The sequence below is a fragment of the Erpetoichthys calabaricus genome, chromosome 1 (assembly GCF_900747795.2).
Source record: "Erpetoichthys calabaricus chromosome 1, fErpCal1.3, whole genome shotgun sequence".
NCBI lineage: Eukaryota > Metazoa > Chordata > Cladistia > Polypteriformes > Polypteridae > Erpetoichthys > Erpetoichthys calabaricus.
Window position 1 is genome coordinate 57,940,358 of NC_041394.2, and position 27,529 is coordinate 57,967,886.

At 35.7% G+C, this 27,529-nt stretch overlaps 1 protein-coding gene across 3 annotated transcripts in view; it reads right to left on the reverse strand.

Annotated features, from left to right (window-relative positions):
• The window catches only part of vars1 (valyl-tRNA synthetase 1), a 74,886-nt gene extending 47,979 nt beyond the window's left edge, over positions 1–26,907 (reverse strand). Inside the window, exons 1-8 of one of the 3 annotated variants that reach the window (XM_051934589.1) lie at positions 26,669–26,907; positions 25,185–25,493; positions 19,170–19,538; positions 17,618–17,783; positions 5,772–6,144; positions 4,979–5,122; positions 2,385–2,553; positions 265–398 (exon numbers count right to left, since the gene is read on the reverse strand). In XM_051934589.1, coding sequence (XP_051790549.1) covers positions 265–398; positions 2,385–2,553; positions 4,979–5,122; positions 5,772–6,110 — 786 coding nt within the window. In that variant the 5' untranslated portion in view covers positions 6,111–6,144; positions 17,618–17,783; positions 19,170–19,538; positions 25,185–25,493; positions 26,669–26,907. Of the gene's footprint in view, positions 1–264; positions 399–2,384; positions 2,554–4,978; positions 5,123–5,771; positions 6,145–6,674; positions 6,830–6,949; positions 7,112–17,617; positions 17,784–19,169; positions 19,539–25,184; positions 25,494–26,668 lie in introns of those variants that run through there. The other 2 variants (XM_051934595.1, XM_028800264.2) reach the window with 2 other exon arrangements.
• Positions 26,908–27,529: the final 622 nt, after the last annotated feature.

The following is a 27,529-nucleotide window of genomic DNA, read 5'->3' on the forward strand; positions in this document are numbered from 1 at the left end:
TGGAGGGCATTCCAGAGATCGCTCTTAAAACTAAAGTGCATTACTTAATCACAGATTTATTATATCAAAACTATAGACATAAACAATATATATGTATCTTAACATTTTAAGCAAGATCCTGATTCTTTTGCTACCAATTTGGTAGAATATTTGGTAGAATAAAAACAAATGAATGGGAATCTGCACTGAGTCAGTGCCAAATTATACACTAGCAAAATGTCTTTGTAATGCTTGCACGCCCATCTGTGTGTACACAGTCTATACCTCTGTCTGTGAATGTTGTTTCTTTTGTTCCATCTCCTTCTTCTGTTGAAATTTTTCCAGTTTTTCCCTTTTCTTAGCTTCCTTCTTTAGCTGGGCTTCTGTTTTCGGAGGTGGAACGGCAGGAATGTCTTGGCCTTAGACATAAGATGAAAGGAATACAAAAATACTTACAATTGACATAAATACAAGAATCCATGTTGAAACAGAAAATTAGAAATTATGCCTGTACTGAACTTTTTAAGGTGATTTTTTCTTTTGTTAATGTATTGTTCAGAAAAAAAAAAATACTCTCCATGAGGACACTAATACATACCACAATAAAAATAATCTTCTGCTTAGAGTAGCAAAAAAATGCAAAAATATCAGCCACTCATGTTTATGAAAGTGAATGTTTAATTAATATAAAATAATACATATCATGTTTAAACCAAAACACTTTACTAAGTAAATATGCTATACCTCAAACTTAGTTAAAGCATATATTAAAAAATACAGTGGAACCTCGGGTGACCCGAAGTAATTTCCCCCATAGGATTGTATGTAAATACAATTAATCCATTCCGGACTGTACAAACTGTATGTAAATACATATTTTTTAAAGATTTTTAAGCACAAAAATAGTTAATTATACCATAGAATGCACAGTGTAATAGTAAACTAAATGTAAAAATATTGAATAACACTGAGAAAACCAACATTGCAGGAGTTCAAGGCTGTAGCCTTAGGAACCGCTCACTGTAAACACTTTTTTTAATAAACAACCAAGAAAAGTAACATTGCAGGAGTTCATGCTATACCCTTACGAACCGCTCGATGTAAACACTTTTTTTAATAAGCAACCAAGAAAACTAACCTTGCATGAGTCGAGTTCTGGCATGAAGGAAGTGAGCAGGAAGCTGGGTGGAGAGAAGGTTACAGTTTTGAGGTAGAGTCCCTCTGCACGATGCACGTCTGACCGAGAACAATGTACTACAGGGAGAGACTGAAACGTACGGAAATCATCGGCGCATGCAAACCAGAAGGGAAACATAATAGCGCACAAAGACTTCACAGCAAAAGCACGCACGTCTGACCGAGAACAATGCAACATGTGCGGAAATCATCAGCGCATACAAACCGGAAGGGGAAACTGGCTTGTTCGTCAACCGAGTGTGTGGCCGTGAACAGATGCAAAAGTTTGGCGAACATTTTGGTCGTAACCCGATTTGTACATGTTCAGAGACGAACATGAACTGAGGTTCCACTGTACATAGTATACTACTTTATAGCTTATTTTAAGAAAGTATTAAATGGCATTTTACATAATGCTTTTTTGAAAGTATATTTGTGAAAGGATTAAATATTTACTTGACAACAGATAAATGCTGCATATTTATTTGACAATAAAAATAATACCTTTAATGACAAACACCTACATGATTGAAAAATAAACACATCAAAATGCTATTACTTTAGTAAACTACAAGATAAGTTCATGTAAAAAAAAGTTTTAACTTTACATTTTGTACACTTTTATGTTGACTGTCACCTCTAAATTGGCCTGGTGTTAGTGAGTGTGCCTGTCTGCATAACCTTTTGATGTATTGCATCCCAGTTCAGGAGTGATTCCTGCTTTACTCCCAGCACTGTCAAGTACAGGCACCATCTCTCTAGAGCTCTGAACTAGACTGACAGCATATATTAGGTATATAAATGTTAAAATTAAACTATTGATTACTGATAAATGTTTTTTTCAAAAAAAAACAAAAAAAAAAAAAAACGAAGCAAAACATTGACTTTTCATTGAAACAAAGTAAACAAATCTGCTAGGTAAGGATTTGACCCAACCTTTTTTTTAACCAGAACTTTCTACTTAAATAAGTTTGAACAGTATTTCTTTGCTGTAAAATGTTAGTGCTGTAAGATCCCTACTCATCTAAAACAAACATGTCTGAGCAGCTACATTAAGTCTGGGATTTAGCCGTGCTAAAGAGAACATGCCCATTCTCCCTGCCAAAGTTGAAAAAGCACCCATTTATGAAGAACTAGCTTCTAGTCTTAATTCAAAAAGAAGAACTACATAAATATCAAATTGAAAAGAAAAAAAAATATTATTTCAATAAAGAAAAAACAACTACTACCTTTAGACTGCAGGATTTCAGTGGGCTTGGCATTTTTCGAATTAATTTGGACCACCTTCTCACAAAGTTTCACCTCTCCCAGAATTTTCTTAAACTGAGGTTGATTGACACAGGTTACAAACCAACGGGTGACATTGATGAAAGGTTTTCGTACAACAGGGTCTAGGACCTGAAGAAAACAATAAATAAAATCATTTATTTCTAATCTGAAATATATTAGAAAGTCATCATTATGTTTTTCAATCCATATTCCAATAATGAAGTATAGTATATGCTGGACAGTTTTAAAAATGAGTGTTAAGCGTACAGTCAACCTTCTAAAACAAATTAAACTGTTTCAAAATGAGCGTTTCAACATGGTGTTATGCATATCAAATGCTAATGAATAAGAACAATCTCCTTTTATATATAACTAGATTTACAAATACGCCTAACAAGCCTGATAACACATGTGCTGTAATATTTGGTTTTTAAAAGTAAGCTAAAATAGAAATGGATAGGTCTCAAAGAAATTATCAACCTGACCAGATGTGAATAATTAAATATATAACCAAACTTGACACAGACCCAATATATGATTCAGATATGAAGGTGTTCAATTCAACACAAAAAAAACCAAAACAATTTAAATTTAAAAACTAGAAACCGGTTTCTGAAAAAAAAAAAAAACACTCACTCAGCAGCATGACAAACACACTGCAAAAAACATCCAATGTAATGAATGGCCTAAAGGTAGGAAGGTGAATGAGTGGCCATGACCGAGACCAGACTTAAATTAAATAGAAAATTGGTGAACATAGAGGTTCATTTCCACTGACCACAAAATTTAACTGAACCTGTAAGAATAGATAAACATTGCCCAATTCAGAGGCATCATTTGTAAAGTTTGTGTATGCACAAAAAGAAGCTTGAACTGTGCATACACAATTTACCATACAAATATCAGGTTTTATAAAAGAAAACTTGACGCAAAAGCTTGAGTATATTTATGGCAACTCTGACCAATGCATACTATACGCAACATTTCAGAGAAACTAGGAAATGAGGACACCTTCGATCAAGTAGGAAAATGCATCCAAACCAGTTACATGTCAATTGTATGCACAATAAATCACATCCCAATGTCGTTACTATTATGTGCGTTGACGTGACAAACATATTAAACCTCAAAAACGATGAATATGATGCACTGACTGTATTTTACTTCCATGCTACATACCGAAGAACTTTTTTTGCCAGATTCTATTGGCTAGCTGTTGTCATTTCTCAACAAACTGACCATCAGGTCAGGAAGTTTTTGACCAAGCCTCACTACCTCATGCTTGCTGTGGCTAAAGCCAATAACCAACCATTGAGGCATTATGTCCAGTTTTCCTATGGTGTGGGTGCACATACATAAAACGTAACATGTTTGTTGTTGGTAAGGTAACTTGCTAAACCCTTTATTTCAAATGGCCTGTACTATGTGAATGGTACACTAATGGCATGTGAATTTCCCCTTGGGATTAATAAAGTATTTATCTATCTAGCCATCTATTCATTGTAATAGCAATCACATCATTACATGTGCAGGACGATAGCAGCTACCCGCCCAGATGCTGTTGCTTTATGCCTTTTTCTGACCCCAGAAAGCTGCCAAGCTGCTATCTAACACTCTTCACATGACACCATAGTTAGTCAGCCTAAAGATCACCTTCAACGCAAGGCTGATCCAATCACTCTGTTCCAGGGACCACTATTAGACGTCTTTCTTACAGGCTTACAGAATCATTATTGTCATGTGTACAGAACAGAATTAAATTCTTACTTGCATATGCTATTCAGCATGTTCTTACAACATAAAAATCTTGCTAGGTTTTTTCCTTCTATTTTAATATTAATATTAACCAAATAATGGACACATTTATTTATCTACTGTAACCCTAATTTTCACCTTAATTGTATTGTGTGTAGGTTTTGTGTATTAGCTGCACACAATACACTGCAAGTTTTCCTTCCCCTTGAAATCAGTAAAAGATGTGTCAATATACATATTCACAGACCCAGTTCAAATACAAAAATGTTATTATGGGAAAAAATACGGAGGTATAGTATATGTGGGTGTTAATAATAATTTGCTCTAATAATGGAGAAGGTGACCAGACAAGTATCCAACACACCGCTCTTATACAAACATAATCTTGTAATAGTGCGAATATTTAGTTAAATTGAAATGTAATATAGACCAGGCTTTCATCAATTTACAATACAAAACAGTTATAAGGAGAAATTTATATACGTATTTAAGGAGAAATTTATATACGTATTTTGCATTTGGGAATGAACTACTGTATACATTTGTGTTTCATTCTAAGATTTACTAGGTGTGGGAAAGGAAACATACATTCTTCCTGTTCCCTATTTCTCCATTATTAATTTTTAATGTACATTAATTTTATATTATTTTTTGTCTGTCAAAAAATTTACTGTGCTTAAGATTAAATTTAATGCTCACTTATGAAGGGCTACGAGCATGCTAACTTATATAATCAACAGACATAACTAAAAAAAATGTGTTAAAATGAAAAATGCCCCAAACATCACTTATTACTCACATATTTGAATGGAAGCAACAGGGCACAGGCCACAGAAATGTCAGCAAGGGTTATACTCTCTCCAACCAAGTAAGTTCTTAATTTAAGGTGCATGTCCAGCACATTCAGTATCTTCTTTAAATCTGCCTCAGCTCGATCTATTATCTGAAGGAATCAAAGAAATTGGCACAACAGAATAATTACACTTGTTACATACATAATAAAATTAACTTGTAGGGAAATGTACCCTATCTTAGGAAATTTATTTTCCATGGCACAATTACAGCAGTTACTCAATTGCACACATACATGTAGACCATTATTTAGGATAATTTAAAATCTGTCATATATAAATGAAACTATTTATGTTAGTAATGCATTAGTTCAGGCATTAAGTCTTTATCTCATGCCAGCTTTTGACTAAAATTTCAGCTTTTTATTAAATTATAATTCAGTTCATTATTGCTGAAAATGAACCCGTTAAAAATGTTTCAGTTTTCTAACACAAAGAATAATAAAGATAAGTGAGGGCTGTTTGTCTTACACACATTCAAGTCTATATTAGCTTGGTTATATTACATCATTTGTGCTTCAGTCATATCCAAGTACAAAGGGAAAGATGGTGATTAATACACACTGGGTATTCTCCGAGATAAATACAAAAAGTGTAACAGTTTATTATTCACTTTTGCTCCTGTGTGTATGTATACACACACACACATTACTTCAATTGCACTTAGACTCCTTAAAAATGTACTCCTTTAAATTTAAAAGTCAAAATATATTTTTCTAATATTTATTATTGACATCTAACCTGTTTACTGCTGTTCACTACTCCAAGCACAGGAAACGTCCAGGCGCAGCTTGCAGGAATAATCTCATTCTCTGAAAAGCTAAGCCACTGCCTGACTAAAGAAGAGTTTTTTTCTCCAGAACTACTAAGATGCTCTGGAAACAGAACAAATCCCACCGCTGCAGCACCTGAAATGATTAGGCCATCGCTGGTCACCAAGCAAGGCAGCCTCCGGCCTAGAGATGCCCCTCCTTCACTGTTGACTTTTGGTTTGAAGGAAGGTGCGGCAAACTCGGCTGCAATGAGTGCAGTTTGGCAGCGAAAGTCATCAGCATGTGGCGTGATAAAAAGTGTTGACATTCTGTCACAGTGCAGTAGTACAATTCGAAATTATCTGTTGGAGAAAAGGGACAAATATATATCAGGGCGATCAAAATAAATTGAATGGGGTGGATTCTACATAAAAACTGTAATTCAATGTTCACAGTCACAATTTTGTTTAGTTATCCATTATAAACCAGCTATTAATCAGCTGTCATTTTTTACTGCTGTACGCAATGCCAAAAAAATCTACATTTTTAATAAAACGCTGCATAGTAATAGCTGCATATAATGAACACAAATACAAGAAACATATAGTAAACTACAACATGTTCATCTTTGAGAAAAACAGAAGACAGTAAGTTTAATCAATGATGAAAAAGTGCTAAATATATGTAAACTTGTGTCTAGCAACGTGTAAGCTGACATCCATGGACTTATCAAATTGTTACCGTGACAAGTGTTAACAAAAATTATAATGTACCGTTAAAGCATACCAAATAAATTGGATTCTTCCAAATAATGTGAAAATTCGGAACGAATGCTGCATCTTCCATGTAGAAGGCGACTTTAATCATAATTGATTAATAAACTTAAATATACCTGTAACTGACAGCTGGAAATCTGAGTCATGCTAAGATAAATTTTATAAGCCTTGCAATTTCTGGCTCAGTGTATACGACTGTGTGAAACATTAAATCGGAAGATCGCGTAGCGCTACAAAGGACTTAAGTATTACATCAGATCGACTAAGGAACTTCCCAAATGTATTCGCGATTTAACTTTCATTTGCTGTAATCAATACGCAGAGTACTGACGAGCTCTGGCCCTTTCAAAACTGCAAAAAACTAAAGAAGTAATGTTTAACAGGCACTCACTTGTAATGCGACAGCTGAAGATTTTAATGACCTAGAATTTTGTAGAATTAAGACCAAATCGCCCCTCTCACTTACACTTTCATAAAGCCGGTTTCTGATGAAATTCACTGCAAAATATGACCACGTGTGTAGGCGGAGCTACCTGTCGAAGAGGACCCCTGACTACTCAAATATAGTTGCCCACTGAAATGCCTGAGACTTTCTAGCAGCATTACAACCTATTATTTCAACTATATGTATATATGCAAGAAGTAATTCCTATAAAGGGTAGATGTGCCGTTCCTTCATGGAGAGGACTAGAGCCACGATTAGGTCGTACCGTATATCAGTCATACGTTCAAAAATTGCTTTTCGCCACAGTGCTGCGCTATGCAAAACACTGCCTGAGTGGCGGCATTTATGCAAATACATTCACTTGAAGGTCCTCGCAGGAAGGAATGCAGATGGGCGGAGTTATGCTAATAGAATATGTTTATGGATTGATCCGGCGTGCGTAGCCTTGTCACGCGACAGTCTCCACGTACTTTTCGCGATCTGATAGATCCTCAATGTAGCTGTTAAACAGCACATAACAATACTTATAAAACACTGGTAATGCCTGCATCCTGGGCTATATCCATTCTTTAATATAATGAGAGTGAGATAAATTCTTTTCACAACTTGTACTCTTGGATTATACTCATTTTTCTAAAGGAGTTAACTTGCAAAACTTTAAACTTCAAACTCACAGTAAATCAAACACATTATTTAAGTGCAAAGTGCAGCACGAATGACACAAACATCACTCTGCTTGGCTACGTCTCCTTTGGATTGCTGACTGATACTGAGAAGTTAATGCTATACTGAGCAAAAATGTACACAGCTGTAAAAAATATATATCACATTAACGAAAACGTTTTACAAATCATTTTATATGTAATTCTGGGTTTGAATAAGAAGGGAGGAAATTCAAGCAGTCAGAATCGAAAGGCAACAGGACAGGATGAAAAATCAGTGGAAGTGTGAAAGAGTTTAGGGGATGAGGAAGCAGAAATACCTTCGTTAAAAGCAGATGATCCACAACATGAGAGAATGCCGGATGAGTGGAGGAGAGGAGTGGTTGTACCCATTTAATAAGGAATAAGGATTGTTGTAACTATACTGTAGAGGGATCAAGCTGATGTCACCATTTGGGAAAGGGTTATAGATAGAAGGCGTAGGGACGAGACCAGCGGAGAAGCAGTTTGATTTTATGTCAGGATGCAGATTTTGCATTGAGACAGCCCATAAAGAAACATTGAGTAAAACAGAAAGGTTTGCATATGATGTATATTAATTTGGAGAAGGCTTATGATAGAATACCATGTAGCACCTGAAGCCATCTAAATCTCCTAATGCAGTAGTATTTTTTTTCCATGTTGTACTCTCCTTTTCCCATTTTGTGCTATTTATTACGTTTTGTGTTCCTGCAACCATTCTGTTTTTTTTTTTGTTTTGTTTTGTTTTTTCAAATTTTCACTAAGCTATTTTGGACTTTGGAAACTGATTTAGTGGAGATTTAGCTTTGATTAAATTGAATTATTCTACAACTCTGCTCTTGTTTGAATAATTTCTGAATTTTATGCTTAGATTTTTCAATTTTTGAATTTTTAATTTTTGCATTTTTGGGGCTGTTGGATTGTTTTTTTTACTTTCTTTTGTCTTTATTTAATTGAATTAAATGTCTTGGTTTTGGTCATCATTTTAAAGACAGTTTCCCTTCTGGATGAAATCATAACAGTACCCACTAAATGTTTATTCACCAATCACTTCTTTTCTTTTTTTTTCCATCATGTATGAGTTTATTTTCTCAATTGACTGTTTTATCCTGGAATCAGCTGATGTAGCTTCTTGTCAATCAACTGTTGTCTACCAGATGTATTTTTTAGAATTTTTGAAAGAAGGAATAAACTTTAGCTGGTTATGTTCCTCCATTTGCAGCATACTTTCAATTTTGAGGGAAACATCCACTAACAATGTCCATTTCAGATGCTTTGTTTGGGTCCCAAAGGAGTACAGGATTTCAATGATGAGGTGCAGACAGGTAGATGATGTTTCACAACACATTCTTTGATTCTCTTCAGATGTAATCCTTACAGGTGGAAACACAGAGAGACAGAAGAACTTCAGAATTACAAGCCTGACCTAAACAATATTTTAGGCTGGCTTGTTAAAAGGACTTCCTAGGAAAGTGTATGGATGAGGAGCATTTATTACCATAGTGGTTTTACCGCTTTAGAACTGAGATACAGCATGTCTAAAGACAGCAAACTACTGACATGGCAACATGACCACCCCTTTCAGATATGAAATGATATAAAATATTAAAAATGATATGTATAAGGGAAAAAAGGAAAAAAATGGTTTCCTGAACTTTAAGTTTTAAGACCTTGCCTTTATACTATACAGCTTTATATATTTCAACATAAGCAGTGTGGCGTAGTGGTTAAGGCTTCAAATCTCCTTACTGAAATTGCATAACGAAGTGCAAGTCATATCATCTGCCTGCGTTCCAATCAGAAAAACAAAAAGAAAAGTCTAAGTTGTCTTGGATAAACACATTAGCCAAATCAGTAAATAAATGTAATGCTGCACCCAAGCAGTTATTCAGTCAGCTCACCCAGTGTTCAGTGTGCTATTTATAACATCAAGGCTTAGGAAATGATTAACAATGACAAGTGACCATCTGATGCTGCTCGGGCATTTTCAGATTTCCAGTGCTGTAAAATGTAAATCTGCTGCATGGTACAAAATCTGGCTTTAAAAGTCCATAGTGTCTCTATAGCAGGCCAAAATCATCTTACTGAAATGTAAAATATACTGCATTATATGCAAGATTAAAAAAAAAGACTGCAGTCAGGTTACATTAGAAACACTAGGAGGATTGAATAAAAGAACAGAATTATAACAGAATATCAATGAAGTTCAAAGCTGACAAAGTGTGTTTGATTTCAACATAATAGTTAGATCACACTGAGGCATACTGAAGGAAATAATTTTATTTCTGTATTTTTCATTTGTGAATGATACAAGTTATGAACAAAAAGAATATATTGATAACAACTTTAAAAATCTTCAATGAAAAAAAATCATTTAGCATATGTTTATAATATAAAGGAAATTTGCTATCCTCTGTAAAGGTTAAAACATATTCAGCTTTGTAAAGAGGTTAATTAATAAGGCACCGTACAAATAACATTTTTCAAAATAAGTAAAATTTAATTTCTTACTAAGTTGTGTCGCATAAATATTTGTGGATAGTGTGCAATAGTTATTTGAAATTATTTTAAAATCACTACAAAAATACTTTAATTTATGAGACAGGAGGCATTTACCATACACTTTTAATCCATCCATCCATTTCTATTTAATACAATTCATGAATATGTGGAGGAAGAACATATTTATCAAATGTATTCAATGAATTAACCTTAGATGGGTTCTCTGTAATCCTAAAATTAAATTAAAAGGGTTCAGTAAATAGATGAAATAGAAAACCTGAAGATTAGTATTTTTCTCTGAAATATCAAAATTTTTGTCTCAAACCATGCAAATGGTTACTGAGTCACACGTGTGTTTCAGAAATTATAGTTTTGTGTCATCTACAAATGTAAACAATTTGTTAGTTACATCCATCCATATTCCAACCTGCTGAATCCAAACACAGGGTTATGGGGGTCTGCTGGTGCCAATCCCAGCCAACACAGGGCACAAGGCAGAAACCAGTTCCAGGCAGGGTGCCAACCCACCGTAGGACACACACAAACGGGCCAATTTAGAATCGGCAATCCACCTAACCTGCATGTCTTTGGACTGTGGGAGGAAACCCATGCAGACACGGGGAGAACATGCAAACTCCACGCAGGGAGGACCCGGGAAGCAAACCCGGGTCTCCTAACTGCGAAGCAGCAGCGCTACCACTGCACCACCGTGTTAGTTACATTTTTTTGTAAAATGTTTATATAAATTAGAAATGGTAGTAACTCTGGAGGTGATGATTGTGTTCCACTCACTATATGTAACACATTTGTTTCTTTTATTAAGTCAAATTTACATCAGGAATTACCACCATGAAAACTCACGATGACTGTCTGCTAAGACACCATACTACACAGCTGCTTGTCTTACATAAGCGATTCCCTTCATTTACGTCTAGTAGATAAAACTGTCCTAAATTTATCAAAGTTAGTCCAATCAGCACACAAAGAAAAGAACATTTTGCACCTTTTAAAATGCAGTACTTTATGGTCCAGAGTGAATGGTGTTTCATGTCATGTCATGTTTCAAGCTGATCTCCACATACAACATCCTTTGTTTCAACAACAATTTAAGCTTAAGCACTTGCCAAGGAGAGAATGACAGTGACACCACTTCATACCTGATGAAGAGCACAGAAAGAAAAAAATAGAAGAAACCAAGACAGGGCAGAAATTGGGGATAAAGTTATTAACATCTACTTGAATTATGCATATATTAAATAAGAAAAGAGTAAATGATATTTATTTAAATTAATTTAGTCTTGTTCTTATACTGTGTAATGTCATATAACATGATATATATGTAAAGGTGTATTGATAGATACTATAAGCATATTGCTGAGACTGCAATCTTTCAGTTAAGAAACATCAAATGAGTTAGATATTTTATATCACTACAAGAAGCTGAAAAGTTAATACATGCATTTGTCTTTATTCGTTAAGATTATTACAAGGATTACCAAAAAATATAAGTGAGCTGAAATTAATTAAAATTGTAGCAGCAAAAATTTTAACTAAAAGGAGAAAATCTCAGCAAACATATCTCCCAGTCTTAGCATCATTACACTGGCTCCCTGTGTCATTTAGGATTGATAAAAATATTTTTAATTGTGTGAATGTCTCTATCCAATCTAGTATCTTACTATATTTTGGAGTGATTGTCCCCATGCTTCCTAACTGTAATCTTAGATCCTCTCTCTAACACTGCTTGCTGAGTATTCCAAGAGTGAAACATAAAAAACTGAGGCAGCTTTCGATTTTTATGCACCAAAAATGTAGAATGCCTTACCATTAAAAATATACCAGGCCCATACAGCTGAACACTTCAAAAAAACTACTAAAAGCCCACCACTTTAAGCTGAATTTCTTGATCACTTATGAAATCACTAGCATTCCTTCATAATGAATGGAAAAAAATTATTCTTTTTAAAAAATGCAATTTTATTTGCTATTTTATAGACTGGTCACTAATAATTAAGTTTGTGTGTTTCCTTTTTTCCACGAGTCTGTGGAATATGTCACTGTTATCTGGTCTAAGTATGTTGCAGCCACCTGAGATGCTGGGGAAATGAAGAGAGCCACACAAGAGTATCTTTTTAATGGTGAGACATTCATGACTGTAGAATGCCCTTCAGGTGGGTTTTTATTTTCCTGGCCTTCCTGGCAATATGAGCACAATTTGGAATTAAGCTGGGCATTATGATTCCTTGCTGATACAAATACCTGATATTTAGCTTGTACTTTGTTTTATGACTCTGTTTAGTTATTATTTTAGAAAGGCAATTTGAGCTATTTTCATGAATGAAAACGTAATATAGAAATAAATGTTGTTAAAATGTAATATTTATAACTAATTATATATAATATTTGTAAATAATTATATATATTTGGCAAAACATTTACAAGTACAATTTTATAATGGAGTTAATTTTCAAATATATAAATCAGGGGTCTCAAACTCAAATTGGCTTTGGGCCACTGCTAGTATTGTCATATCATACAGGGGCCACATGAATGTTCAAGTACAACAAGAGATAATATCCTTTAAATCTATTTTTATTTACATTATTAACATCCATCCATCCATTTTCCAACCTGCTGAATCCGAATACGGGGTCACGGGGGTCTGCTGGAGCCAATCCCAGCCAACACAGGGCACAAGGCAGGAACCAATCCCGGGCAGGGTGCCATATTTTTTCAAAAAGCAAACTGTACTCTCAATACCTTACTTTTAAATGTGCAATTCTTTTTTCATTAAATTAACTTAAATAAATTAACAAAACTTTGCATTAACCTAACACATGCAATACCTGAATATATTTGAACTTATATTTTATTTCTGTCCAGAAACCTGGCAGCGATTCTGCTCACATAGCCTTGCCACATTTGCCATAATGGAGTTTACAGTGTAAACTCTGTACAGCTTTAAGATTAGAATAAGTAAACCTACACCTGTACTTGCATTTATTAAAGTTCATAGTTGAGAAAAGTTTCTCACACAGATATGTGCTTCCAAAAAGGCACATTACCTGTCTAAACACTTTGGACAGCTCTGAAAAGAATGGAGCAGTCAAGTCTGCTTTTCCCTGTGCCTCTCTGAACTTAGAGTTTAGCTGACTATTGCCCTGCAAGTCCATAAGTTCCATTTGGAACAAACTTGGAACACTCTCCATATCTGCTGAAAAGGGGTCTGCAAACAGCTACAAGGTGTTGCGGGTGTGACCTAAAGTCAGCAAAACTGTGATCAAATTCCTGCAGTAGGTTTTCAATAGCAGATGTATATGTATCACTCCTGAATGCCATGCCAACTTCCACAAGACATCTAAATGTTGGGAAGTTATATTTTTGGTAGGAAGCTGTGTTTTCCATAATTTCAATTTTGTGGTGAAGGCTTTCACACTTTCATTTAGTGCTGTGATGAGCTGATCAGGGCCCTGGAGCTTCAAGTTAAGTATGTTCAGCTCCTGTGTAATGTCCACTAAGAAAGCAAGGTCCATGACCCATTCTGGATCTTCCAGCTCAAGAACATCCATTCTGCCATCTGCTATGACATTTTTCACCTCTGTTCTCAACACAAAAAATTTGTTCAGGATATTTACCCCTGTTGAGCAAGCGCACCTCAGTAAAGTACATCACCATAAGTTGACTCAATTTCTTCTAAATGGGCTCTGAACTGGTGATGCTGTAAACTCCTTGACCTGATGTTATTAACACATTTCAGAACAACAGACATGACACGTTCAAATTTTAAGCATTTGCTGCACAGTGCTTGTTGATGAATAATGCAGTGTGGAACTACTGCTGGATCAGCGTTTTCCTCTTCTTCTTTTTTTTTTTTTTTTTTGAACCTCCGCTACTAGTCCGATTTGTTTGCCTGTCATGGATGGGGCTCCATCTGTGGTGATACCTGCCAGTTTGCTCCATGGCAAACCAGCAAGCTCAATCGCGTCACACAGAAGCTGATATACAGTGGTGTGAAAAACTATTTGCCCCCTTCCTGATTTCTTATTCTTTTGCATGTTTGTCACACAAAATGTTTCTGATCATCAAACACATTTAACCATTAGTCAAATATAACACAAGTAAACACAAAATGCAGTTTGTAAATGGTGGTTTTTATTATTTAGGGAGAAAAAAATCCAAACCTACATGGCCCTGTGTGAAAAAGTAATTGCCCCCCTGAACCTAATAACTGGTTGGGCCACACTTAGCAGCAATAACTGCAATCAAGCGTTTGCGATAACTTGCAATGAGTCTTTTACAGCGCTCTGGAGGAATTTTGGCCCACTCATCTTTGCAAAATTGTTGTAATTCAGCTTTATTTGAGGGTTTTCTAGCATGAACCGCCTTTTTAAGGTCATGCCATAGCATCTCAATTGGATTCAGGTCAGGACTTTGACTAGGCCACTCCAAAGTCTTCATTTTGTTTTTCTTCAGCCATTCAGAGGTGGATTTGCTGGTGTGTTTTGGGTCATTGTCCTGTTGCAGCACCCAAGATCGCTTCAGCTTGAGTTGACGAACAGATGGCCGGACATTCTCCTTCAGGATTTTTTGGTAGACAGTAGAATTCATGGTTCCATCTATCACAGCAAGCCTTCCAGGTCCTGAAGCAGCAAAACAACCCCAGACCATCACACTACCACCACCATATTTTACTGTTGGTATGATGTTCTTTTTCTGAAATGCTGTGTTCCTTTTACGCCAGATGTAACGGGACATTTGCCTTCCAAAAAGTTCAACTTTTGACTCATCAGTCCACAAGGTATTTTCCCAAAAGTCTTGGCAATCATTGAGATGTTTCTTAGCAAAATTGAGACGAGCCCTAATGTTCTTTTTGCTTAACAGTGGTTTGCGTCTTGGAAATCTGCCATGCAGGCCGTTTTTGCCCAGTCTCTTTCTTATGGTGGAGTCGTGAACACTGACCTTAATTGAGGCAAGTGAGGCCTGCAGTTCTTTAGACGTTGTCCTGGGGTCTTTTGTGACCTCTCGGATGAGTCGTCTCTGCGCTCTTGGGGTAATTTTGGTCGGCCGGCCACTCCTGGGAAGGTTCACCACTGTTCCATGTTTTTGCCATTTGTGGATAATGGCTCTCACTGTGGTTCGCTGGAGTCCCAAAGCTTTAGAAATGGCTTTATAACCTTTACCAGACTGATAGATCTCAATTACTTCTGTTCTCATTTGTTCCTGAATTTCTTTGGATCTTGGCATGATGTCTAGCTTTTGAGGTGCTTTTGGTCTACTTCTCTGTGTCAGGCAGCTCCTATTTAAGTGATTTCTTGATTGAAACAGGTGTGGCAGTAATCAGGCCTGGGGGTGGCTACGGAAATTGAACTCAGGTGTGATACACCACAGTTAGGTTATTTTTTAACAAGGGGGCAATTACTTTTTCACACAGGGCCATGTACGTTTGGATTTTTTTTCTCCCTAAATAATAAACACCATCATTTAAAAACTGCATTTTGTGTTTACTTGTGTTATATTTGACTAATGGTTAAATGTGTTTGATGATCAGAAACATTTTGTGTGACAAACATGCAAAAGAATAAGAAATCAGGAAGGGGGCAAATAGTTTTTCACACCACTGTATATACTGTATTGCTTGTGGTACGGCCGTGCATCGGACATAAACTTAACAAATCCTCAGTTACATCAGATTGGGGATTAACACCCCTAATGAAAATCGCCAGTTGATCAGTGTCGGTTTTGTCGGTGCTTTCGTCATGCGCAGTAAAAACTTCAGCTTTTTTGCGTAACTGATCATAAATGTTATTTGATAACTCGCCTATTCACTCTGCCACTGTGTTTGCTGATAAGGAAATATTTTTGAACAAGCCTGGCTTATCTGGGCACAATATTTTAGTTATTTTTAAAATACAGCCCTTAAGAAACTGCCCTTCGGTAAATGGCTTTCCTGTCTTAGCGATTAACTCAAATAAGTAAATTTACCGTCGCGGGCCGGATTGCATTATTTTGTTGACGTCATATGCGGGCCGGTGGGAAGATGACGGGGGAATGGACCGCGGGCTGAGAGTTTGAGACCCCTAATATAAATGAATTCTATATGCTAGCAGGTGGAGTGGTATGTAGTGGGTACTAGTAGTGCTGCTGCTACATGCCACCTGCATCCTGCTGTCAGTTCTTGGCTGGAATTAATGTTGTGGGGAATTTGTTCATGTAAACTTCCTTCCACAGGCAGAAGACATACAGTTACGCTGCTTTCTGTTGTAAATTGTGGGTGAAACTGGATCTTTTTTGCATGAGTGAGTCCTGTAGTTGTAAGTAGAGAAGTGGAGCTTAAAAAATTATTGCAAGACGTTTGTAAAATTTTAAATATTATTTATTATTAGGTTAAAGACTTGAATCTCATTCTGTTTTTATTTCTGTTAAGTCATACAAAGGCAGAAGGAGCTGGAGCCTTTCCATACAGCTCAAAGGAATAGATAGGCCTGCATCCTGGATGTGATTGCCTTATAGTAATAACATCAATAGCTGTGCTGCCCATCTAAGCAATCAACATAGACCTCATGTTTTTTATTTGATACATGGGTTGCCCATTTGGCCAGGTACAATAATATGCATTAGATCTCTTTCCCTCATGGTATTCTTTTCCTATTTGGATAGAGCCAGCAGTTTTCATTACTTCTTGTTGTTTGTCAAACTGAATATTCTTATAGTTGAAGTGGTTTGCTGGGAAAATGCGATGGTGGTTGCTATCATATTGGCTAGGTTTAGCGACTGTAGCCTAGTTGTGTTGGAACTTTCCTGATGTTCACATCAATTTACATTATTTTCAATTATCCCTGCGGTGGGTTGGTGCCCTACCCGGGATTGGTTCCTGCCTTGCGCCATGTGTTGGCTGGGATTGGCTCCAGCAGACCCCCATGACCTTGTAGTTAGGATTCAGCAGGTTGGAAAATGGATGGATGGATTCACTTATCCATTGCCCATCACACAAAGTTACCAGTCTTACAGCATTACAGCTATAAACCTTGTTCATGTGGCCTGAAGTGGGTGCAGAAAAGTTGCTACCACATCATTGCTACCACACGATAACAGAAAAAGCCAACAAGATACATTTTCGTATTGTTAGAACATTTAGTATTTTTATCATCATGTTTAATATGTTGACTGTTCTATATGTTTTGCCTAGTTTTACATTTTTTCCTAACCCTAGCAACTGAACGGACACACAGACACACACAGACACATATCATTTTATTAAGGTGGATTAAGCCATTAAAATTAATTAAAACTGGTAATTAAATAGAAGATTGTTCTGAAAAATGTGTTGTTCAAATAAAACATGCTGATTTTAAAAATTTAATTTACTCAATATTTAAACTGCACTTTTAAAACGGGTTTTCACATAGTTTGCATTGGTGGTTTCTTTTACCATTTCTTTCACTTTTCCACAGGAGAAATTCTTCTTACTCTATAGGTTTGCTGATGAGGATATTAACCTTCAATTTTTATACTTCTGTAGAACCAGATTCCAATTATCAGAATAACGGAGAAGATAAACAAGGAGGAAACAATTAGGGTTATCAGAAGAGATTGACCTGGAATGGAAGAAATAAACATTTATTTTAAAAAAATCATCTGTATGGTATACAGAAGCCTGGTAATTATTACAAAAATACTCAGCTATGGAACCATTTTGCTATCTGTTGCGTGTAAAATTAGTTCACAAAATGATTGTGAGTTTTTGTTATATTGTAGGAATTTGCAGATATCATAATTATTCAAATGCATCTGGAATTATGACAGCAAAAAGATACTTACCTCTCCTGTTATTTCTGATATTGAATAAGAACAATGGAAAATGGTATACTTGCCCTGAACTTACTGTAGCAAGAGAGATCTATCCAAGCTGTGAAGTACATTTAATAAATATGTATATTTAGGGGAGGGCCTCCCATAGTTTCCTACGGTTCTTTGAATGTGCTTGGGTGTGCAGAGTTATTGTGAGTTTTCTGTTTATTTGTTATTGTTTCCGATCTTCTGAGTTTTTGAACCTCTGCTCTGTTTTTGACCTTGCCTCTGGATTTCATATTGCGATTGTGTTTATTGATATTTTTTAAATATCTGCTATGTTTTGACCACCGCCTTTGGATTCTGTTTTGGGACTTGCTTGCTGTGTCTGCCTTGGCTCTTCAGGCATCTCCTTGTGCTCTTCAGAGCTTTGGGGCTTGCAATGACTTTTGCTAAAGTAAATCTCTTATTTTTATAAAGATTAGCCTTGGCCCTTTGGGCATCTAGTCAGGGTATTTGATGGTGTTTATCCCCCCCAGTGGGCAATTTTTGAAAGTGCATTGGCACCTGTGCTTTTGAGACTCCTGCACATCACAACACAGGCTTCCTGTCCAAGTGTCTGTTAGTGGCGTTTTCATTAGATAGCCATGATTCACTTGAATTTTACTAGCACTGTGTCCCTGTTAAACTTGTGTCTGGTTGAATTGTATGGTGCATAAACAGTATCAAAGACCACTGGTCCTTCCTTCTCACAGAATTGTGATGTTCTTGTATTCGTGTTCTAACAGCAACCCAAACTTTTCCTAGATGGTTGCCCATCGAAGTACTGGCTGGGCCCACACATGCTTAGCTTCAAGTAGATTACCTATGCCAGGATATGGCTGACATGGTGGCTTGTATTGGATTTCCCTACAATTAGAGTATCCTCAAGTACTATAGATGTTAAAATGTAATGTTGAAGAAATAAAAGGTAGGATGCCACCTAGTTATACATACAAGCAGTCATAAATTCTTCATTTTAAACCTAAATTGCTATAGATTGTGGCTGCTGTGCAATCTTTAACAATAATGACATCAAAATGTAAAGGTCAAATAAATCAAGTGCGGCATAACAGGTGCCTTTATCATTATTCATTGATTTAGTAAACTCATATTTATTGTGTAACAATATATTGCTAATGAAAATTTCTCACCTAGGATCAAAGACCACAAAGCAGATTTCACAAGTTCGCGACTAGAAATGAATTTTAGTGTGGACCTTTTGTTCCCATTCTCTTCATGATTAATACTCAGGCAGTACTCTGAAGTGCTGGAAGCATTTTTCAGATATCCACAGCTCCATTTTCCTTGATGTTTAGCATGCACATTTTCTATTGTTACTTCCTGATTTTTAATTGTAAAGTCAGGTGAACCCTCTATTGGGTTTCCATTGAAGAACCAAAAGAATGTTGTGTTTGAATCACTTTCATTAGAACAAAGGGAACAAGTCATTCTTAAGCTGTTTCCAATTCGGGGTTCGTTATTGTTCCATTCTGCCTTTAGTTGAACATTTCTGTAGCAACCTGTGAAAGATGTACTTTTGTAGAATAAGTTCTGAAAAACAATGTTAACCATACTAAGTACAATACAATATTATATTATTGTTCTAATGCTGAGTTGAGTTGTTAGTGTAAATGCCTACAAGTAAACATTTCTGGTGAAAGAAGTTCAACTAATGGGTGGCATACTTAAAAGTGGTCCCAAACTTGCACAGCCTGCTACTAGGCAGTAGTATTTGTTTTGGATTCATAACCAGAAAAAAAAACAAAAAAAGTTAAACACTAAGGTAACAAATAAAACCACACACTTTTTGAACGTGTAAAGTTGCTTACTTTTCACTGCTTACTTACAGGGGATCACATGAAGGTACTGCAAGACCACATAGGATGTGTTTATTTCTAAAAATTGAAATTATAATCCAATTACCATTTGATCTAGATAAGACTATAGTGTAAACATGCCATGTTCAGATCAGATCATTTATTCTGGCAGGGTGCTATGGGTCCATATCATTGTTATCATCGCAGCATAAAGGCTGCAGCTAAGCTCAACATATGGATATCTTAGAAAAATACAGAAGTTACATGTTTACTGTACAATATTCATGAAATACTGTAGTAGTTTTGTACATAAAGACTCTACTTCCCATAACCTGTCACAGTGTGAAAATCAGTTGATGAATCTGTAAAAATGAACTTATAATTTGTAGGGTTTCTTCAGTGTATTTATTTCATGTGTATAGGGTAGAGTGAAATTCTTACTTGTGTGCAAAATAATATGCAAGGCATTTATTGAGGATTGACAGTTACAACTTAAAGTTTTAAATCACATTTTTTATTTGAATTAATCGATCATGTCAAAATCGGTGCAATGGTTTATTCCTGTTGTAAAAGAGAGGTGTCAGGGATCTCTGGAAATGAACTAATTCGTGGGGTTTAGCTAAGTGAAAACCAAGTGCAGGAGTCACGGTCAGATGACTGGCAATATGAGACTGTTGAATTCCAGTATTTTATGTTTGTGAATTTCCCATTGGGATTAATAAAGTATCTATCTATCTATCTATCTATCTATCTATCTATCTATCTATCTATCTATCTATCTATCTATCTATCTATCTATCTATCTATCTATCTATCTATCTATCTATCTATCTATCTATCTATCTATCTATCTATCTATCTATCTATCTATCTATTGAACGTATAAAAACAACTGAAACAATAAAGAAACAAACTAGCTGTAGATAAACCAATATGGCGGAAAGAAAGGTCTGTCATGAACAGGCAACCACTCCTGGTCGAGGACATGACCTTATTAAAATTTTCTTACACCTATATCATTTAGTATTCACATATTTGTGTTTCCTTCTTAACTGTAATTTCCTGCAAGCTTGATAATTAAGGACATTCATGTAAGCCTCAAGGTACACTTTTCCTTTCCAGCTAGATGACAGTTTCTTTTTTTTGCTTTGCTGGGAGAACAGAATTGTTCTCAGATGTTATGAAGGAGGAGTGGTGACTGGGAAAAATGTCCCTGTTATGTCCCATATTGAAAGTTCAAAGCTTGCAATGTCTTGATCAAGTGGAGGCTGCTTCAAGAATTCAAGAGAGTAATATAAGCTAATTTGAAAGTTACATTATCAAAAAAATGATAAAAAAATTTTTTTTCTGTGTCAGTTTTATAAACATAATGTTTTATTTATTCTTTGTTAATTTTCTTTAATTGCTGGTAATGGGCTCTATTACTTCATAATAAAAAGGGTGGCACCTTGTATCATTTTCATTACCACAAAGTACTATACGAAGGATCATATATCCACCTGAAAACTTAAGAATAAGATAGAGAATCAAAATGTTGCAATGCATGTACACCCTTTATTATTGTTGGCTTCACTTTATGAGTAGATACAACAATATTTTTCTCTTTAGGATATCACACACTTGCACTTGGGAGTCATCTTGAGGGCTCATCTAATAGTAATTCCACCCAAAATCAAGTATTGACCATCTTGCCTAATGCTTCTCCTTCCCTCTCCCTTGCAGATCTGATGACTGGAAGCATCAGTTACGTCACTTCCGAGCTACGGTTCCCTGGACCCACCTTTTCCGGTCTGGCTTCCTCTTAAGGAGTTCCACCGCCATCTTGAGCCAATCTAATCTGCTGACTTGTATGTGAAAAGACGTCTGTCTATTACTGCAATCTTTTTTTAAATATATGTGGTTTGCCTGCAAGGTACCCCAACACTTCATAATTCTCCTTTGTTTAATATTACAAGAAGCATATATTTCAGGCATGTATATTTACTGAACACTACCAAAAGACAATTACCTCACCATAATAGAAAGTACTGTATAGTAGTTTCTTGGAATTTGTGGTGATGGTGAGGTGGCTATTCACTGATATACAGTAATGCATGCAAAGACATAATGAACTCTTAAACCTTGAAAATAACTTACTCGAGGGAAGTAATATATGCAAGTTCGTCAAACTCTTGTATGAGTAGATTGGTAGTTTCATTAATTCTCAACATAGGCACCCCATAGGGCAGTGTGCTGAGCCCCACCATACTCCTCTTCATTGTGTTTAACTTAGCTGTATTTGCAATTATTAACAAAATGAAGTGAACACATTTCATCTTTCATCAAGAAAATTCACTAATGGCTTTGCTTCCTAAGATGTCTGGAGAAAGTCCAGATGTCTCCACTAACTTGAATACATCCACAATAGTGTCCATCATATGACAGCTGTATCATATTCTGGTATGGCATTTGTTCAGCATTACATGGGATGTTGACATTCACTCTAATTATTGCTGTCACAAAGCTTCCTTCATTCCATGACTTAGAGTATATAATGTATGCTTTCTTGAAAAGGCAAACAGTATAACTAGGGACCTCATTTTTCTCTCTCTAGTCTATTTTTGCAAATGTTATAGGACCACTAGCACTCATGCAACAAGAATTAGGGACACTTTTTAATCACAGGTCATAAGGCTACTCAACACGTACTCTTTTTGACAACTGTATTAGTGTTTCTTATATATATTATCCATCCATCCATCCATTTTCCAACCTGCTGAATCCGAACACAGGGTCACGGGGGTCTGCTGGAGCCAATCCCAGCCAATAAAGGGCACAAGGCAGGGTGCCAACCCATTGCAGGACACACACAAACACACCCACACACCAAGCACACACTAGGGCCAATTTAGAATCGCCAGTCCACCTAACCTGCATGTCTTTGGACTGTGGGAGGAAACCAGAGTGCCTGGAGGAAACCCACGGGGAGAACATGCAAACTCCACACAGGGAAGACCCGGGAAGCGAACCCAGGTCCGCAGGTCTCCCAACTGCGAGGCAGCAGCGCTACCCACTGCGCCACCATGCCGCCCTATATATATCACCTAATGTTAAATTTAATGTATGATATTCTGTTCACTGTCTGTGTTATCCATTATCTATTCTTCATTAGTGTACATCTGTTGATGGTCCTTGTAAATATGAAATTTCATTGTGCTATGTGCAAGTGATGATAAATTTGAACTTGACCCCAGAGAAAGATCAGGCAATGAACAAAAGTTGTAGTCTATTCTCTGCATCCTGTTGTGATACTTGGTGGAACTGCTGATTTGATAAGGTACATTGAAAAAAATGGCATGTCAGATTAAAATAAAAAAATATGTACATCGGTTGCACATAATAAAATTGTTTTTATCAAAAATAATTTAATTATGCTTAATGCACTAAATTATTATATTCTGAAACAACATATTTTTATATAAAATGAATTGAACTTTTTCATTCTCTGTTAAATTAATTATGTTATGTTAAACATGGCTCATGTCAATGAAACAACTCCACACAGGGAGGACATGGGAAGCAAACCCGGGTCTTCTTACTGCGGGGCAGCAGCGCTACCACTACACCACCATGCCGGCCTTGATCAAACATTAAAAGAGGATAAAAGAAAAACACAAAACGGAGTAACGTTAGTCTGTGTGATTATGTATTTTAAATGAATATCTGAATATTTCTCATTGTATGTGTGTGTTTTTATTTTTTTAACTTTTATTTCACTAACCTTAACCAGTGACAATAACTCAAACGAACAACCTGTTGCTTCTTTGAAAGTCACATGACTTTCCTGCCAAGTTATCCAACCTCTGCTGATGATAAATCCGATTGGTTCTTATTAATTTCCGGTCAGGACTAAACATAACTATTTTGACTTCTACCTAAATGACTGAAATTAGTATATTGCACATCCCACAAGATTCAATAAATTAAACATGATCGAGTTATTTTCAAAAGTGGAACATAAACGATACATGTACTATAAAGTAAATACATTCTTGTAAATGCAACAACCTGCCATTTCCCTTTTTTTCAGTGTATGGTTCTGGTCTAGTATCTGGGAACTCCAGGGAGAAGGTTAGTGGACTTCTTTTCTGTACTACATTTCGTACTGTCAGGTGATAGGATAGTCTGTTGGCCCAGGTAGACAAAACTGTAGATAAACAACTGTGAAATTGTCCGTTTTAAATGGACATGGACTTAAAATAGGTTTCCTTTTCCCAGGAATTCTGTTGGATAAAATTTTTGCTTTCCTTTTTAGTGAAGTCACCTGGACATATCTGGATTCCTTCACTTAAAGAATTCACATTGCCATGTCTCTATTTATATTTAGCCAGTAATTTCTGTTTACATTTTTTACTTTTTTGATTTTTCTACATTAAACACATCACTGATATCAATATTGTCATTTTGAGCTCTATTATTACTTTGTAATATTTATAAATTTCTTTAAACCTGTACTTCGATTGAAACACTGGTAAGAGGTAAAAGACCAAATGCTGGTTCCAAGTACACTTAACAGTCTTTAGCCTGAGGATGTTCACACATTAAGGAAGACACTAATGACGGAGTTCCACCTGTTTGGGAAAACCTGGCCTATTCTCAAGTAATACAAAAACTGTCTCTTAAGAGCCATTAAAGCTTCCAAAGACATCATGATCGATGGGTAGTATGTAATAGAATTGAAGCACAGTTACTGTATGTATGCCATTTTACAATGTTATACAAGCAACGACAAGTTACAGTGACTAGCATATGCGGAGAGTTGTATAGTGATTGTTGGGCAGAAAATAGGCATTAGGCATCCACTAACTTCTCATAGTAACACTATAAACACTTTGTAATGTCTTCAGATAATAACTGCAAAGTCAGTGTTCTGTGTCAAAACTTGAATGTTTTGACATAATAATAATAGGAAACCTTTTAAGCAAATTATGACTTATTTTAAAACATCAACACATCCATGCAATACCATAACTTGCTTATTGTAGTACAGGGTCTAGGGATGCCACAGCAGCACAACAGCAATAGGCATAAGGCAGAAAAGAGTCTTAGACAGGACACTGGTTCATTGCAAGATACACTCACACTTACTCATGCTGGACAAATTAACCTCTTTGGGATGTGAGGAAAAAGTGGCCTACCAAGTAAAAATGCCTATGGATGCAGGTTGAATATTCAAACTTAACATAGACCGTCACCTGGACCAGTGCCACAGTGCCACCCATTAGCAATACTTGTTGAGTAAAAAACAAAAAAAAAATTCTATTAAGCTTCTAATGCCAATGTGTGAATAAAATATTTAATTTACAATACCTGCAGAAACCTCCAAGTTGTAATGTGTTCCTTCTCGTTTTTCATCTGTACAAGAAAACTTTCCAGAGTCACTCACAACCACACCACTGAGAAGGAGAGTATAAAATCCGGATGTCTGATCAAACATCACCCGTAAACGGCCCATAAATCTATCTAACTGAAGAATTTCACTTTCTTTTCTTGTAGTATAAATGACGTGGAACGATTTACTGTTGTTAACACATCCGGGACGCCACATCCAGTGCAAGACATTATTTTTTAAATCACAAGGGAATGCGACTTGAGAACCTGGTGCTGTTATTTTTGTTTCTGTTAAGTAAAAAAAAAGTGTTATTTTTTTATGGCAGAATTTAAGATAAAATAACACCAAAAATTATACAATGCTATATTTGGGTTGGCAGGTATATGATAAGAAAAGTAAAGTGCTTACTTTGTAAAGAGTAAATGAGGACTTTATAAAGATACCCATGTTAAATGGCTAGAAAGCAAACTATTGTTGTCAATTTAAAGGAACAAAAATAATCTTCCTGCCATAAACACCTTTGTAGTTTCAGCCCCATCCCTTAAAGGAAAGGTTCAGTATCTTTCAAGACATTACCAAATTCAAGAGTTAGCTAGTTACTTTTTTAAAATTTTAAAAATATATTTCACTTTTAGAATGCATTTTTACATGGCAAAATATATACCATAATTGTGAAGAAATAATTTTGGCTTAAAAATACTGAACTTATCCCTCAACATAAATTCAGATTACTTCTGGAACTATACAATATAATAAATACCTTGGTGACACTCAGGGATATGGAGACAGCATTGCACATTTTGATTGCTTCACTTTAAATGCTTTGTATAGTTAATAAACATTTCAGCACTGAAATTATGTTTTAGCATTGCTGTCTTCCAGTTTTAAATGGCATTGATAAAAGACTTTGTAGCAGTCGAGTTTCAAACAAAGTCTATCTGTTAAATGTTTATTTATTTCTGTGATGAGTATCAGGTTTATCAAAGCTTTATTCATAGCTCACATAAACTATAAAGCAAAGAGTTTTTGTGCAACTTTTTATAGATTTTTGGAATCCGCTTTTGATAACACAATATTCTCAAACACACTCAATTCATTTCAGGGTCATCCTGGCTGCATCAGGATCAAGAAAGGTGCAAGCCCTGGACAAGTTAACAGCCCAGTGCAGGGGCCACTCACATACACACACACACACACACATAGAAAAATCCGTATTTGCTACTGAATCTAACCTGTGTGTTTTTGGGAATCAGCAATAAAAATAGCAAAACCAGGAGGAGATTCAAATTTGATCAACGAGGAACCAGCAATAACCACTTCACCAACAAGCCCAGTTCACTTTTGATGTGAATTTAAAGGTAAAAAGTATTATCAAAGCTTTTAATCATGTTTAATAGATAAAAAAACACATTAAAAAATGCTTTTGCACAATTAGCAGTAAAGTTATAATAAAAGGTCTTACCTGAATGATTGCTTACAGCAATTCCCAAAATTGAACCAACAATAATTATTTGAATCCTCATGGTGAATATCATGTTGACTATGCAACTCAACTTAGTCAAACATTAACTGTGCCAGAAAGATGACAGTAGATTCGGTTTACAGTAGCATAACCCTAAAACAAGGAAGACCAAGTCTGAAACAGCAGATTCCAGAAAATAAATGAGCAAAAACTGCTAGGTAAAAAAGTCAGGTGAAAGTCGTGTAATTAAAAGTACTGTATAAAAAAATTACAAAACATAAAGAATATTATACTAAAAAATACATATATCTGATAAATGATATTTGATTGATAATATTTTTTTGGAAACAGCTGCAGGCTGAGTGGAAGCTTCTCATTTTAAACCTGCACAATTATATTCACTTTCGCCTTCAACCCTCACTTTGCTGTTATGGTTATCTTCCTATCAGCATGAAGACATTCATGCCCTGTAACGTCTTATCAATTTAGCACAAATACCCTGCCTTTTTTTTTTTTTTTTTTTTTACTACTAGCAGGACACATTGAAAATGACATTTACTGAGTAGGTACACAAACCAGAGACGCACAAGCACTGAGACAGCAGCCAACTGCAGTATCAACAGTATTAAATAATAATAAAATAACATGATGATGACATTTTACACTATATAAAATTAAACTATTATAAACTTTTAATTTCAGTCTTTTATTTAATACAACTAAAACATTTATGCCATTTTTGTCAATGTAACTGATTATAATTCAAGGTAGGGTAGCTCACTAACTATGGCACCAGACAGTGGTGATGTATTACATGTTGATTGTGCTTTACACAATTACATGTGCAAGTATGAATTTCAC